The sequence below is a fragment of the Chrysemys picta genome, chromosome 3 (assembly GCF_011386835.1).
Source record: "Chrysemys picta bellii isolate R12L10 chromosome 3, ASM1138683v2, whole genome shotgun sequence".
Lineage (NCBI taxonomy): Eukaryota > Metazoa > Chordata > Testudines > Emydidae > Chrysemys > Chrysemys picta.
In genome coordinates this window covers 1,088,150-1,101,214 of record NC_088793.1, presented here as the reverse complement: position 1 = coordinate 1,101,214, position 13,065 = coordinate 1,088,150, and the positions used below count along the sequence as shown (strand labels likewise).

Here is a 13,065-nt window from a genome sequence, read left to right as displayed (position 1 = left end):
CCAGGGAGCTGGCTACAGGAGCAGCAGCAGGGAGTCTACGCACGCCATGCGCCCCGGGGACAGGTCTGGGCTGCTCCCCGTCCCCGCACTGCGCCCCGGGGACAGGTCTGGGCTGCTTCCCGTCCCCGCACTGCGCCCCGGGGACAGGTCTGGGCTGCTCCCCGTCCCCGCACTGCGCCCCGGGGACAGGTCTGGGCTGCTCCCCGTCCCCGCACTGCGCCCCGGGGACAGGTCTGGGCTGCTCCCCGTCCCCGCACTGCGCCCCAGGGACAGGTCTGGGCTGCTCCCCCTCCCCGCACTGCGCCCTGGGCTGAGGTGCGAGAGGAGAGGGGGCCGCACTGCACCCATCGTACCTGACCGTGATTTCACGCTGCAATGGTAGGAGCCCACGTCGGGAGAAAACAAGGTGATTACAGGGCAGGGGATGGGGAGAGAAATACAGAACATCTGTCACTGCACGCAACTGGCCACAAACCCGCCAGCCCCCACGCCCGCCCCGGCGGCAGCCCAGCACCTCCAGCCATTGCTAACTCCAAGAGCAGTGGGTGCACGTATATCCATGGAGGGGCAGGGCTGGGGTAGCAGGGGGCTGTGGGGTGGGATGGGGGCACTGGCAGAGCTGTGTGTGTGGAGCGCAGGGCTTGCAGGGGGCAGTGGGGCGGGATTGGGGGCACTGGCAGAGCCGTGTGTGGGGAGCTCAGGGCTGGCAGGGGGCAGTGGGGCGGGATTGGGGCACTGGCAGAGCTGTGTGTGGGGAGCTCAGGGCTGGCAGGGGGCAGTGGGGCGGGATTGGGGCACTGGCAGAGCTGTGTGTGGGGAGTGCAGGGCTGGCAGGGGGCAGTGGGGCGGGATTGGGGGCACTGGCAGAGCCGTGTGTGGGGAGCTCAGGGCTGGCAGGGGGCAGTGGGGCGGGATTGGGGCACTGGCAGAGCCGTGTGTGGGGAGCACAGGGCTGGCAGGGGGCAGTGGGGCGGAATTGGGGGCACTGGGGCGGGATTGGGGGCACTGGCAGAGCTGTGTGTGGGGAGCGCAGGGCTGGCAGGGGGCAGTGGGGCAGGATTGGGGCACTGGCAGAGCTGTGTGTGGGGAGCGCAGGGCTGGCAGGGGGCAGTGGGGCGGGATTGGGGGCACTGGCAGAGCTGTGTGTGGGGAGCTCAGGGCTGGCAGGGGGCAATGGGGCAGGATTGGGGCACTGGCAGAGCTGTGTGTGGGGAGCGCAGGGCTGGCAGGGGGCAATGGGGCAGGATTGGGGCACTGGCAGAGCTGTGTGTGGGGAGCGCAGGGCTGGCAGGGGGCAATGGGGCAGGATTGGGGCACTGGCAGAGCTGTGTGTGGGGAGCGCAGGGCTGGCAGGGGGCAGTGGGGCGGGATTGGGGGCACTGGCAGAGCTGTGTGTGGGGAGCGCTGGGCTGGCTGGGGGCTGCAGGTCAGGATTGCAGAACCAGGCGAGCAGGGGCCAGCTACCAGCGCGGGGCGCCAGACTGGAGAACAAGAGGGTGCGGGAGACGTGCAATGTGGTGCCCTGGGCCAGCCAGCTCGGTCCCTGCTCGCTCTCACCGTTCCCCCCTCAGCCTGGCCAGGGGCACCACATGGGGCACCGGGGGCCTGGAGACGGGGACAGTCCCGGGTCAGCAGGACCCACAATACACAGGACCCGTGTCCCCCCCACAGTTCACATTGACCCGGTCCCCCCTCACCTCCGCCAGCCCCCCGCCCCGGCCCCGGCCCCCCCTCACCTCCGCCAGCCCCCCGCCCCCGGCCCGGCCCCCCCTCACCTTCTCCAGCTGGCTGTGCACATGCTGCACAATGAGATCCAGGGCCACGAAGTTCTCCCCACCTGACGGGAGCAAGAACCGGAGATAACCACAGCCCCCCAGCCCTCCAGCTCCACAGCCCTACAGCCCCCCCCGCTCCGTCGGAGCCCACCCCCCAGCCCCAGAGCCCCACAGCCCTCCCCTGCTCCGTCGGAGCCCACCCCCCAGCCCCACAGCCCTCCCCTGCTCCGTCGGAGCCCACCCCACACTTCCCCCTCCCTGGAGCCCAGCCCTCCCCACCCACCACCCACCACCCCGACCCCCCAGTCCATCTCCCCACCTACTCACCCCAACATCTCCACCCACCTGGAGCCCAGCACCCCAGCCCTGCCCACTCCACAACTCCACCCTCCTGGAACACAGCCCTGCCCACCCAACACCCTTGTCCTGCCACCCCAACCCCCAAGCCCTGCCCACACACCACGCTGATCCCCAGCCCAGCTCCCCACCCACTCACCCCAACACTTCCACCCCCTGGAGCCCAGCTGCCGACTTCTCCACCCTGACCGCCCGGCCCTGCCCACCCTGACACCCCTTCAGATAGCCAGAGCACTGCCTCACCCCCCTTGCCTCTCCTGTCTGCCCGACAGCCCCGCCCACCCTGACACCCACTGCCCACCTGGAACCTGGCCTCAGGCCCAGATCCACGGAGACCCGCTCCCCCCGGCCTGGCCTCACCTCTGGGCACCACGATGTCGGCCACCTGCACGGTGGGCTCAATGTACTGCTCGAAGGCCGGCTTGACGAACTTGTTGTACTGCTTGATGACGCCCACGATGTCCCGCCCGCGCTCCATGATGTCACGCTGCAGCCGCCGCACCAGCCGGATGTCAGAGTCCGTGTCCACAAACACCTTCATGTCCAGGAGCTGGGGGGCCGGGAGGGTCAGCACCCATCTGGGCCCCCCCCGCACACCCAGCTCTGACCACACAGAGGGGAGTTCTCAGGAGCGGCCAGCTGGCCAGGCCAGTCTCCCCAACCCCGCCAGGGTGCTCTGAGGACAGACCTGTCCTCCCCACCAGTTCCCAGGCAGCGCCCAGCCCCCGCAGGCACTCAGGACGCCCTCCATGCCCCGCAGGCACGCCATACCTTCAGCAGCTCCTTGTTGGAAAAAGATAAAATCCCCTCGAACACTACCACATTGGCCCCATAGATGGTTTTCTGCAGAGAGAGAAGGGCCACACCACGCTTCAGAGACTGGTAACCTTGCCCCGTCCACTCCCCCACTGCACCCCATGTCCCTGCCCTACCCCAATCCGTCCCCACACACCCCATCCTCCCCATAAACACACACACTGTGCACTGCCCCCAGCCCTCCCCTGCCCATGGGAAGCCGTATGTCTGGAGGGGCTCCCCACCCTGCCCCCACACACCCACTGCTCCCCAGCCCTCCCCTCCCCCCGGGAAGCCGTACGTCTGGAGGAGCTCCCCGCCCTGCCCCCACACCCCCACTGCTCCCCAGCCCTCCCCTTCCCCCGGGAAGCCATATGTCTGGAGGGGCTCCCCGCCCTGCCCCCACACCCCCACTGCTCCCCAGCCCTCCCCTCCCCCCGGGAAGCCGTACGTCTGGAGGAGCTCCCCGCCCTGCCCCCACACCCCCACTGCTCCCCAGCCCTCCCCTTCCCCCGGGAAGCCATATGTCTGGAGGGGCTCCCCGCCCTGCCCCCACACCCCCACTGCTCCCCAGCCCTCCCCTCCCCCCGGGAAGCCGTCCGTCTGGAGAGGCTCCCCACCCTGCCCCCACACACCCACTGCTCCCCAGCGCCCCCCCCCCCCCCCCCGGGAAGCCGTATGTCTGGAGAGGCTCCCCAGCCCTCCCCTCCCCCCGGGAAGCTGTATGTCTGGAGGGGCTCCCCGCCCTGCCCCCACACCCCCACTGCTCCCCAGCCCTCCCCTCCCCCCGGGAAGCTGTACGTCTGGAGGGGCTCCCCGCCCTGCCCCCACACCCCCACTGCTCCCCAGCCCTCCCCTCCCCCCGGGAAGCCGTCCGTCTGGAGGGGCTCCCCGCCCTGCCCCCACAGCCCCACTGCTCCCCAGCCCTCCCCCCCCCCGGGAAGCCGTCCGTCTGGAGGGGCTCCCCGCCCTGCCCCCACACCCCCACTGCTCCCCAGCCCTCCCCTCCCCCCGGGAAGCCGTCCGTCTGGAGGGGCTCCCCGCCCTGCCCCCACACCCCCACTGCTCCCCAGCCCTCCCCTCCCCCCGGGAAGCCGTCCGTCTGGAGGGGCTCCCCGCCCTGCCCCCACACACCCAGTCCTTGCGGCGGCTGTGGCTGGTGAAGTCGTACACCGGCACCTTGACGCTCTTGCCCTTCTTCAGCTTGCGCAGCACGCTGATCAGCAGGTCGAAGTCGAAGGCGTCGGGGTGGTCGAAGTTGTACTCGTTGTGGGCAGCCAGCTCCTGCTGCTCCTTGTTTAGCACCTGGGGGGGGGGGGGGGCGCACAGGGAAGAGGGTGGAGCAGCGTACAGGGGCGGGGCACGGGCGCAGTATGCGGAAGGGAGGGAGGGGGGGCACGGGCGCAGCACGCGGAAGGGAGGGAGGGGGGGCACGGGCGCAGCACGCGGAAGGGAGGGAGGGGGGGCACGGGCGCAGCACGCGGAAGGGAGGGAGGGGGGGCACGGGCGCAGCACGCGGAAGGGAGGGAGAGGGGCACGGGCGCAGCACGCGGAAGGGAGGGAGAGGGGCACGGGCGCAGCACGCGGAAGGGAGGGAGGGGGGGCACGGGCGCAGCACACGGAAGGGAGGGAGAGGGGCACGGGCGCAGCACGCGGAAGGGAGGGAGGGGGGGCACGGGCGCAGCACGCGGAAGGGAGGGAGGGGGGGCACGGGCGCAGCACGCGGAAGGGAGGGAGGGGGGCACGGGGAAGGATTGATAAGATGGAAGAAACTTAGTCCGTTCGATCTGCCAAAGTTCAGACACGGAGCCCAGTGCCCCCACCCTGACACCTCCCAAGCAGCTGCCCCACTGTTGGGGACCCAGGGCTGTCTCCCAGGGAGCCCAGCTCCCCAAGCCTTCAGCCTCAGCTAGGCTCTGGCCCCCCACCCCCATTCCCAGCAGCTGGTCAGCCTCAGGGCTGGGGCAGCGGAGTGCCAGAGCGCTGTGCAGCAGAGATGTCCAGCCCTGTCGGGGCTCCCTCTTCTCCCAGGGGCGCACCGGCTCACCTTATAGAAGCAGTCCATGGACAGCAGCACCACCCAGGGCACATCCAGGGCCTCAATGATCTATTGGCCACCGTGGTCTTGCCTGACGCGCTCCCTCCACTCAGGCCTGGGAAGAGAAATCCGCCCGGGACGCTGGCGTTACCCGTTGCTTCCCCAGTGCCACGCAGAGGGGCCAGAGCTGCCTCCCCCTCCAGGAGATTCACAGGAAGGTCAGCATGGAGAAAACGGCCACATCCCACCCACCATCTGGGGAGGGGCACGGGAACCCTGTCGACAGGGGGCTTGTCACCAGCATGCTGCAGCTCGGGCCTGCCCCCCACATACCCAGCAAGCCCCACAGGGAACCCTCTGGGCCAGTTAGCGAGGGCTCCCAGACCTCAGAGTCAGGCACAGGCCCCTGCTAAGCCACACCCTCAGCCATGACAGTCACCCTACCCCACCCCCAAGGGGTATCAACCTCCCACCATGCACGCTGCTGCCCCTGCAGGCCCTTGGCACCCTCGGGGCCACACGGGGGGGAACACGGACAGATGGCAGGCAACACATGCCCGTCCCCGTGGCTTCAGGGCAGCTGGTCCTGCTTGGGGAGCAGGACGGGGACAGACTTGGTCTGACCCACATCATCTTCCGAATATGCTGTCTGGTAGCATTGTTCCAAACTTAGCAGACTCTGCCCGGGGCCAACCTCAGGGGGCAGAGGCCAGGTGGGTCGGGGCAGGCTGCTGGGCAAAGGGCCAAGGCCTTTCCTAGAGCAGCTCTGAGAACTGCCCAGACACCCCCTCCCCAACTCACCAGCACCTGCTGTCACCCCTTGAGCCTGCCCCCCCATTCTCCATTGTCCCCTCCCTGCCTGCCACTGCCCCCTCCCATCCGCGTCACCCCCTCCCCAACTCACCAGCACCTGCTGTTACCCCTTGAGCCTGCCCCCCCCTTCTCCCTTGTCCCCTCCTGCCTGCCACTGCCCCCTCCCATCCGCGTCACCCCCTCCCCAACTCACCAGCACCCGCTGTCACCCCTTGAGCCTGCCCCCCCATTCTCCCTTGTCCCCTCCCTGCCTGCCACTGCCCCCTCCCATCCGCGTCACCCCCCTCCCCAACTCACCAGCACCTGCTGTCACCCCTTGAGCCTGCCCCCCCATTCTCCAGTGTCCCCTCCCTGCCTGCCACTGCCCCCTCCCATCTGCATCACCCCCTCCCCACTTCACCAGCACCTGCTGTCACCCCTTGAGCCTGCCCCCCCCTTCTCCATTGTCCCCTCCCTGCCTGCCACTGCCCCCTCCCATCCGCGTCACCCCCTCCCCAACTCACCAGCACCCGCTGTCACCCCTTGAGCCTGCCCCCCCATTCTCCATTGTCCCCTCCATGCCTGCCACTGCCCCCTCCCATCCACGTCACCCCTCCCCAACTCACCAGCACCCGCTTACCCCTCCAGCTCACTGTCACCCCTAGATCTCCCCGGCCCCTCCTATGTCACCCCTCTGCCACTCACCAGCACCCACTTACCCCTCCAGCTCACTGTCACCCCTTGACCCTGCCCCTCCCACTGCCCATCATCCCCTGCCTACTGGCCACTTCCCTCCTCATCCTCTCATCCCCCCAGCTCCTCCCTCCACTTGCCATCACCCCCGGCCCCCTTAAGCTCACTATAACCCCCACGCTCGCTTGCCGTCACCCCACCCAAGGCATGATCCCCTCTGATCCCTGTGTCCACCCTGTCAGTTGCTGACTCAGGGCCTCCTTGGACCCTTCAAGGCAGTCAGCATGTCCATGCTGACACGTCAGCCACACGGCCTCCCTCCCCCCTTGCTCTCTGCCCCACTGCGCCCCAGAGAGCTCAGACTGGGGAAAGAGAGGGGGTATTCCACAGCTGGTGCCGGGGGCAGCAGTGCTTGGAGCAGGCAGCTCATCTACTCACAGCAAGGCCCAGTGGGGGGAAGGCAGAGGGGGGGAACGGCACCAGGCTGCAGGGGTGAGGCTAGCAGCGCAGAGCCGGGCCTGATCAGGGGGTGGGGGAGTGGTTGGGGGGCAGGAGAGGCCTGGGGGTTGAGGGGTGCACAGCGGCAGGTTCACACCCACCCACAGACAGTCAGGGCAATCCATACTGGAGTCCTCGCTCAGCAACACTGCCTACAACCCCCGGCTGGCTAGGAGACCCCACCCCTTCCTGGCGGGCAATGACCTGCCCCAGTTATACGGGCTTCAGCCCCCATCTGCATCACGGCAACACGACACACCTGGGCAGGGAGCCCTGGGCACTGCGGGGACTCCAGCCAGCCCAGCCTCCGCAGCACGTCTCCTCCGCAGCCAGGCTCCTACCAGCACATCCCACCTGCCCACGGCATCAGGCCAGGTTCCAGGTCTCGGCCCTTCCCTCTGGGGCGCCCCAGGGCCCGGGCCCAGCCGACCGAGCAGCGTGAGGCCAGGTCTACACTGAACCTTTCGCCAGTCTAGCAACATTGGTGAGCCGCCCTTGGACGCCAGCCCGAGCCCAACGCAGGCCCAGCGATGCTGCGCTCTCGCCGGGACGCACGGCACCGGAGAGCAGCGCAGGCAGGGGAGCGGCGGGGGCAGCCCGAGCTGCCCGTGAGGCCAGGAGCTGGATTGGGGAGCCCAGCTGCGCGTGCGGCTGGGGCAGGCCCCTCCTGGCGGGTCCCGCGCCTGGCACAGCTGCAGCCGGGCAGGGGGGTGTCTCACCGATGACAAAGGCTTCCTTGAAGGGCGTGCCCGTCTCGGTGTACCAGGGCGGCCGCCCCGCCGTGTAAATGGTCCGTTTGCTGGTCCGCAGCAGCGGGGGCTCCGTCTTCGACTGGCTCATGGTTCTCTTCCGCGGGGACGGCGCGGGCGTCAGCGGCAGGCGGCTCAACAGCGTGTCCAGGGAGTCCTCACCACTGCCACTGCGGGGCACCGCGCCTCAGAGCCGGGCCGGCTGGGGGCAGCGCGCCCCAGAGAGCCCCCCGCCGCGCCGGGCAGCGCGCCCCAGAGAGCCCGACACCCCCCCCTCCTGCCAGGCAGCGCGCCCCAGAGAGCCCGACACCCCCCCCCTCCTGCCGGGCAGCGCGCCCCAGAGAGCCCGACACCCCCCCCTCCTGCCGGGCAGCGCGCCCCAGAGAGCCCCCCGTCACGCCGGGCAGCGCCCCAGAGAGCCCGAACCCCCCCCCGCCGGGCAGCGCGCCCCAGAGAGCCCGAACCCCCCCCCCGCCGGGCAGCGCGCCCCAGAGAGCCCCCCGCCGCGCCGGGCAGCGCGCCCCAGAGAGCCCGACACCCCCCCCTCCTGCCGGGCAGCGCGCCCCAGAGAGCCCGACACCCCCCCCCCCGCCGGGCAGCGCGCCCCAGAGAGCCCGACACCCCCCCCCCGCCGGGCAGCGCGCCCCAGAGAGCCCGACACCTCCCCCCCATGCCGGGCAGCGCGCCCCAGAGAGCCCGACACCCCCCCCCCCGCGCCGGGCAGCGTGCCCCAGAGAGCCTGACACCCCCCTCCTGCCGGGCAGCGCCCCAGAGAGCCCGACACCCCCCCCCCTCCTGCCGGGCAGCGCCCCAGAGAGCCCGACACCCCCCCCCTCCTGCCGGGCAGCGCCCCAGAGAGCCCGACACCCCCCCCCCCGCCGGGCAGCGCGCCCCAGAGAGCCCGACACCTCCCCCCCATGCCGGGCAGCGCGCCCCAGAGAGCCCGACACCCCCCCCCGCGCCGGGCAGCGCGCCCCAGAGAGCCCGACACCCCCCCCGCGCCGGGCAGCGCGCCCCAGAGAGCCCGACCCCCCCCCCCGCCCGCCGGGCAGCGCGCCCCAGAGAGCCCGACACCCCCCCGCCCGCCGGGCAGCGCGCCCCAGAGAGCCCGACACACCCCCCCGCCGGGCAGCGCGCCCCAGAGAGCCCGACACCCCCCTCCCCCCGCCGGGCAGCGCGCCCCAGAGAGCCCGACACCCCCCCTCCTGCCGGGCAGCGCGCCCCAGAGAGCCCGAACCCCCCCCCCCCGCCACGCCGGGCAGCGCGCCCCAGAGAGCCCGACACCCCCCCCCTCCTGCCGGGCAGCGCGCCCCAGAGAGCCCGACACCCCCCCCCGCCGGGCAGCGCGCCCCAGAGAGCCCGACACCCCCCCCCCCCGGGCAGCGCGCCCCAGAGAGCCCGACACCCCCCCCGCGCCGGGCAGCGCGCCCCAGAGAGCCCGACCCCCCCCCCCGCCCGCCGGGCAGCGCGCCCCAGAGAGCCCGACACCCCCCCCGCGCCGGGCAGCGCGCCCCAGAGAGCCCGACCCCCCCCCCCGCCCGCCGGGCAGCGCGCCCCAGAGAGCCCGACACCCCCCCCGCCCGCCGGGCAGCGCGCCCCAGAGAGCCCGACACACCCCCCCGCCGGGCAGCGCGCCCCAGAGAGCCCGACACCCCCCTCCCCCCGCCGGGCAGCGCGCCCCAGAGAGCCCGACACCCCCCCTCCTGCCGGGCAGCGCGCCCCAGAGAGCCCGAACCCCCCCCCCCCGCCACGCCGGGCAGCGCGCCCCAGAGAGCCCGACACCCCCCCCCCTCCTGCCGGGCAGCGCGCCCCAGAGAGCCCGACACCCCCCCCCGCCGGGCAGCGCGCCCCAGAGAGCCCGACACCCCCCCCCCCCCGGGCAGCGCGCCCCAGAGAGCCCGACACCCCCCCCCGCCCTCACCTGTCCCGCCGCGAGCCCGGCCGCTCCTCCGCGCCCGCCGCCGCCATCTTGCCGGTTGCCGCAGGGGCTGCCGGGAGTTGCGGTCCCCAGGGCCGTGTCTCGTGGCTCCGTCGGGCGGGGCCGCGGGAACTACAGCTCCCGGCAGCCCCCGCGCGGGGGGAGCGGGCCTCGGCCCCGCCCACTGCCCCGCCCGCCTGCTGCATGGCCCCGCCCTCTGCCTGCCCAAACCCCGCCCACTGCTCCGCCCGCCTGCTGCATGGCCCCGCCCACTGCCTGCCCCATAAACTGTACCCCCCGCTTGCCCCCAAACCTTGCCCACAGCCCCGCCCACTGCCTGCCCAAACCCTGGCCGGGGGCGGGGGGGACTCTCCAGGGCGCGCTGCGAGGGGGGTCCGGCCTGGGGCTGTGGGGGGCAGCTGGCGACAGTCGAGGTCGGGGAGGGCCAAGGGGGGCTCCACTGTGAGCACAGAGTATGGGGCGAGTTGCGGGGCTGGGACAAGCACCTGATACTTTGCTGCAGGGGTGGATCTGGAACAAGAACAGAACCAGCGTTTCCCACAGAGACTCGTCTGCTCTATGGCAGCCTCTTGAATGCTAAGATTATCTCCCCTGGGGGAGTTCCTGGGGGGGGGCTGTGGTCGGACTTCCCCTGGATGCCGTGAGCAGGGACAACGCTGGGGGAGGCGCTTGCTGGTCGCCTGCCCTGGTGCCTTGATTCTTTGCTGCCTGTGACGGTGCTGCCCGTGGGAGCCAGCTGAGGTCACTCAATCAGGGTGAACTGCAAACAGACCGGGGCAGACAAACCCCAAACGCTGGTGGTTATTCCAATACTTAGATTTACCAAGCCAGCAGAAAACAACTTATACAGTACCTCACTGGTTACTCAGAGTCCAAACAACGCAGTTCCCTTAAAGTGCCCAGCCTCAGGCCTCCGTCCAGACACACCTGTCAGATATGATGATATTACTGAGAATCTTATCTCATCATATAAAAGAAAAGGTTCTTCCAACCCCAAAGGATCAGCCACACACCCAGGTTCAATTATAACTTAGATCTTACCCAAATACACGCTTATAGCCAATGCTTATTAACTAAACTAAAATTTATTAAAAAAGAAAAGAGCGAGAGTGTTGGTTAAAAGATCAATCTACAGACAGACTTGAATTCAATTCTTGAGGTTCGGACACATAGCAGAGATGAGCTTGTAGTTGCCAAAAGTCCTTTTAGAAATAGTCCAGAGGTTATAGTCCAATGTCCATATTCAGGGTGGCTTCAGTCAGTGACTGGGGATCTCAATCCTTGTGGTTTAAGGTTTCCCCCTCTTGAAACCCAAAGCAGGTCTGAGATGCAGCAGGATCGTGTCCCAGGGTTCTTATACATTTCCAGCAGCCTTTAGGCCTGAGAAAACAATAGGCTTAACTCTCCTTCTCCCAAACATCCTGGCAATTAGCCCAGGGTAATTTATCCATTAAACAGTTCAGATACAGAGCACCACAACCTTCAAAGAGACATATAGACAATAATACTATTTTACTCAAGTGTCATCATAAATGTTAATATTCCTTTTTTGATCTTTGATTTAAAAGCAATGGACAAGACTTGTTTGCTTACATCACAAGACCTGAGCAAACACCTACCCTTTTACTTTTAACAATGCAGACTTGCATTTCAAAGCTCCATTCATTTACAGATCTTCCTAACCAGTCTAGATTCGGCCATAGGTCAGGTCAGTCTGTGAGTTAATTAACTCTTTTTGGCCCTGTCACCTTTCAATGAGATATTATATTACACTCATAATGTCACACCTGGCCAAGGGGGCGGGGTCTCAGGGGGAGAGGACGAGGCGGGGCTGGCACTTGCTGGGAGAGGAGCAGTGGGTGGGGTCACAGACGGGGCAGGCCCTTGTGGGGGGTGCACCCCTCCAATTTTCTGTCTAGCCCACCTCAGCCCCCTGGCCGGGAAGAGCCTGGCACTGCCCCTGGTCTTTCACCATCGCAAGCAATCCCATAATATGATCCCACTCATAAATGGCTCAAGCTCTGTTTTACTCTAATGTAGTGACTGTCCCAACTTGTCCGCTCTTTGGAATGAGTCGTTTGACCACCCAAAACCTGCCCTCAGTAGGATGCCCCTGCATCTCCTACTCCTGGGGGAATTCTGTGCCAAAAAATAAAAAATTCTGCAACAAAAAATGTAAAATTCTGCGCCTTCGTACCTTAACGGATCTTGTGGTCACTGGGCAGTTTGCTTGAGGTTTGCCATGCCTGTTGTTGTGCAGAGCTGGGGCAACACAGGGGTGTAGGAGCAGGATTTTACTATAAGAATTTGTACTATAAGAATTAATGTATGATTTGATCATCCTGCCAGCCACTCTTTTTGAAAAGCACAAAGGAATGACCGTCTGGGGCATTGGTAGAAACACATCTGACAGACTGCCAGTGTCTGTACTGATGTTAAGGCAGGGACAGACCAGAACAATCCTTATGACTGAATATGGTCACCCTTTTGTTCTGGGATATAATGTCTACTATGGTTTCCTATATGTATTATAAATTAGGCACTCTAGTTAAATATACATTTCTTTGTTTTAAGGTTTAGTAAGTAAGAGACAGGATCTTGTATTGTGTCTATATGAAGGAGATTAGAGGAATGTTGAAGGCCCAGGCCACAATGTGACAGAAGGGGAGGGTCCGGGGCTTAGCCTCCCTGGGCAGCTGGGTCACTGGCCGGGTCACCGGCCGCCCATGCTTCCTCTGCTCTGCACAAGCCCAGCGTGATCCCTAGATCTCCTGGGAAAGCTGCAGCTCCCAGCCGGCTCCAACTGCAGGCAGCACTGGGTGAGTCCTGCAGGCAGAGGGAGCCGGCCGGGCAGGCCCACTGCAGTGTCAGGAGAGGGGGACGGGAGTCCTCCCTGGATGCAGTTTGGGGGCATGCAGAGTCACTGCCGCTGCCTTCCCCCATTTCTGCCAGTGCCAAGCTGCTCTGCCTAGGTGGGGACGTGTCTGTCCTCGGGGTGCCATTTAGGGGAGGAAGGGATGGGACTGTACTGGCCCCCCAGGATAGTAAAAATCTGGGGGCAAATTTGTCTCTCTCATCCTCCCTTGCACCCAGGCATTCTTTATCCAAAAGGCTCATTTGGCACTGAAGTTAAATAGGTGTTAACAAAATCAGACAAAACAGAGTTTTTCGAAGTGTGATTTAAAATCCCTTCCCCTCTCCATTGCTCAATTTTCTGTCTCTTGACTCTTGTGATATCATCTAACTAGTTCTCCTGGTATCATAGGCTTGCCAGTTGCTTGTTAAGTGACTGTGAATGCTAATCTAGACACAAAAAGAACTGGAGTACTTGTGGCACCTTAGAGACTAATAAATTTGTTAGTCTCTAAGGTGCCACAAGTACTCCTGTTCTTTTTGCGGATACAGACTAACACGGCTGCTACTCTGAAA

General features: G+C 66.5%; 1 protein-coding gene across 1 annotated transcript in view; it reads right to left on the bottom strand.

Moving 5' to 3' along the window:
• The window catches only part of LOC101939164 (uridine-cytidine kinase-like 1), a 29,989-nt gene extending 20,212 nt beyond the window's left edge, over nucleotides 1–9,777 (bottom strand). The window contains 9 exon segments of the mRNA XM_065590030.1: nucleotides 354–370; nucleotides 1,776–1,837; nucleotides 2,493–2,682; nucleotides 2,904–2,975; nucleotides 4,062–4,232; nucleotides 4,975–5,036; nucleotides 5,039–5,080; nucleotides 7,668–7,867; nucleotides 9,619–9,777. Of these exon segments, the coding sequence (XP_065446102.1) occupies nucleotides 354–370; nucleotides 1,776–1,837; nucleotides 2,493–2,682; nucleotides 2,904–2,975; nucleotides 4,062–4,232; nucleotides 4,975–5,036; nucleotides 5,039–5,080; nucleotides 7,668–7,867; nucleotides 9,619–9,665 (863 nt within the window). The 5' untranslated portion in view covers nucleotides 9,666–9,777.
• Between the last annotated feature and the right edge of the window lie 3,288 nt (nucleotides 9,778–13,065).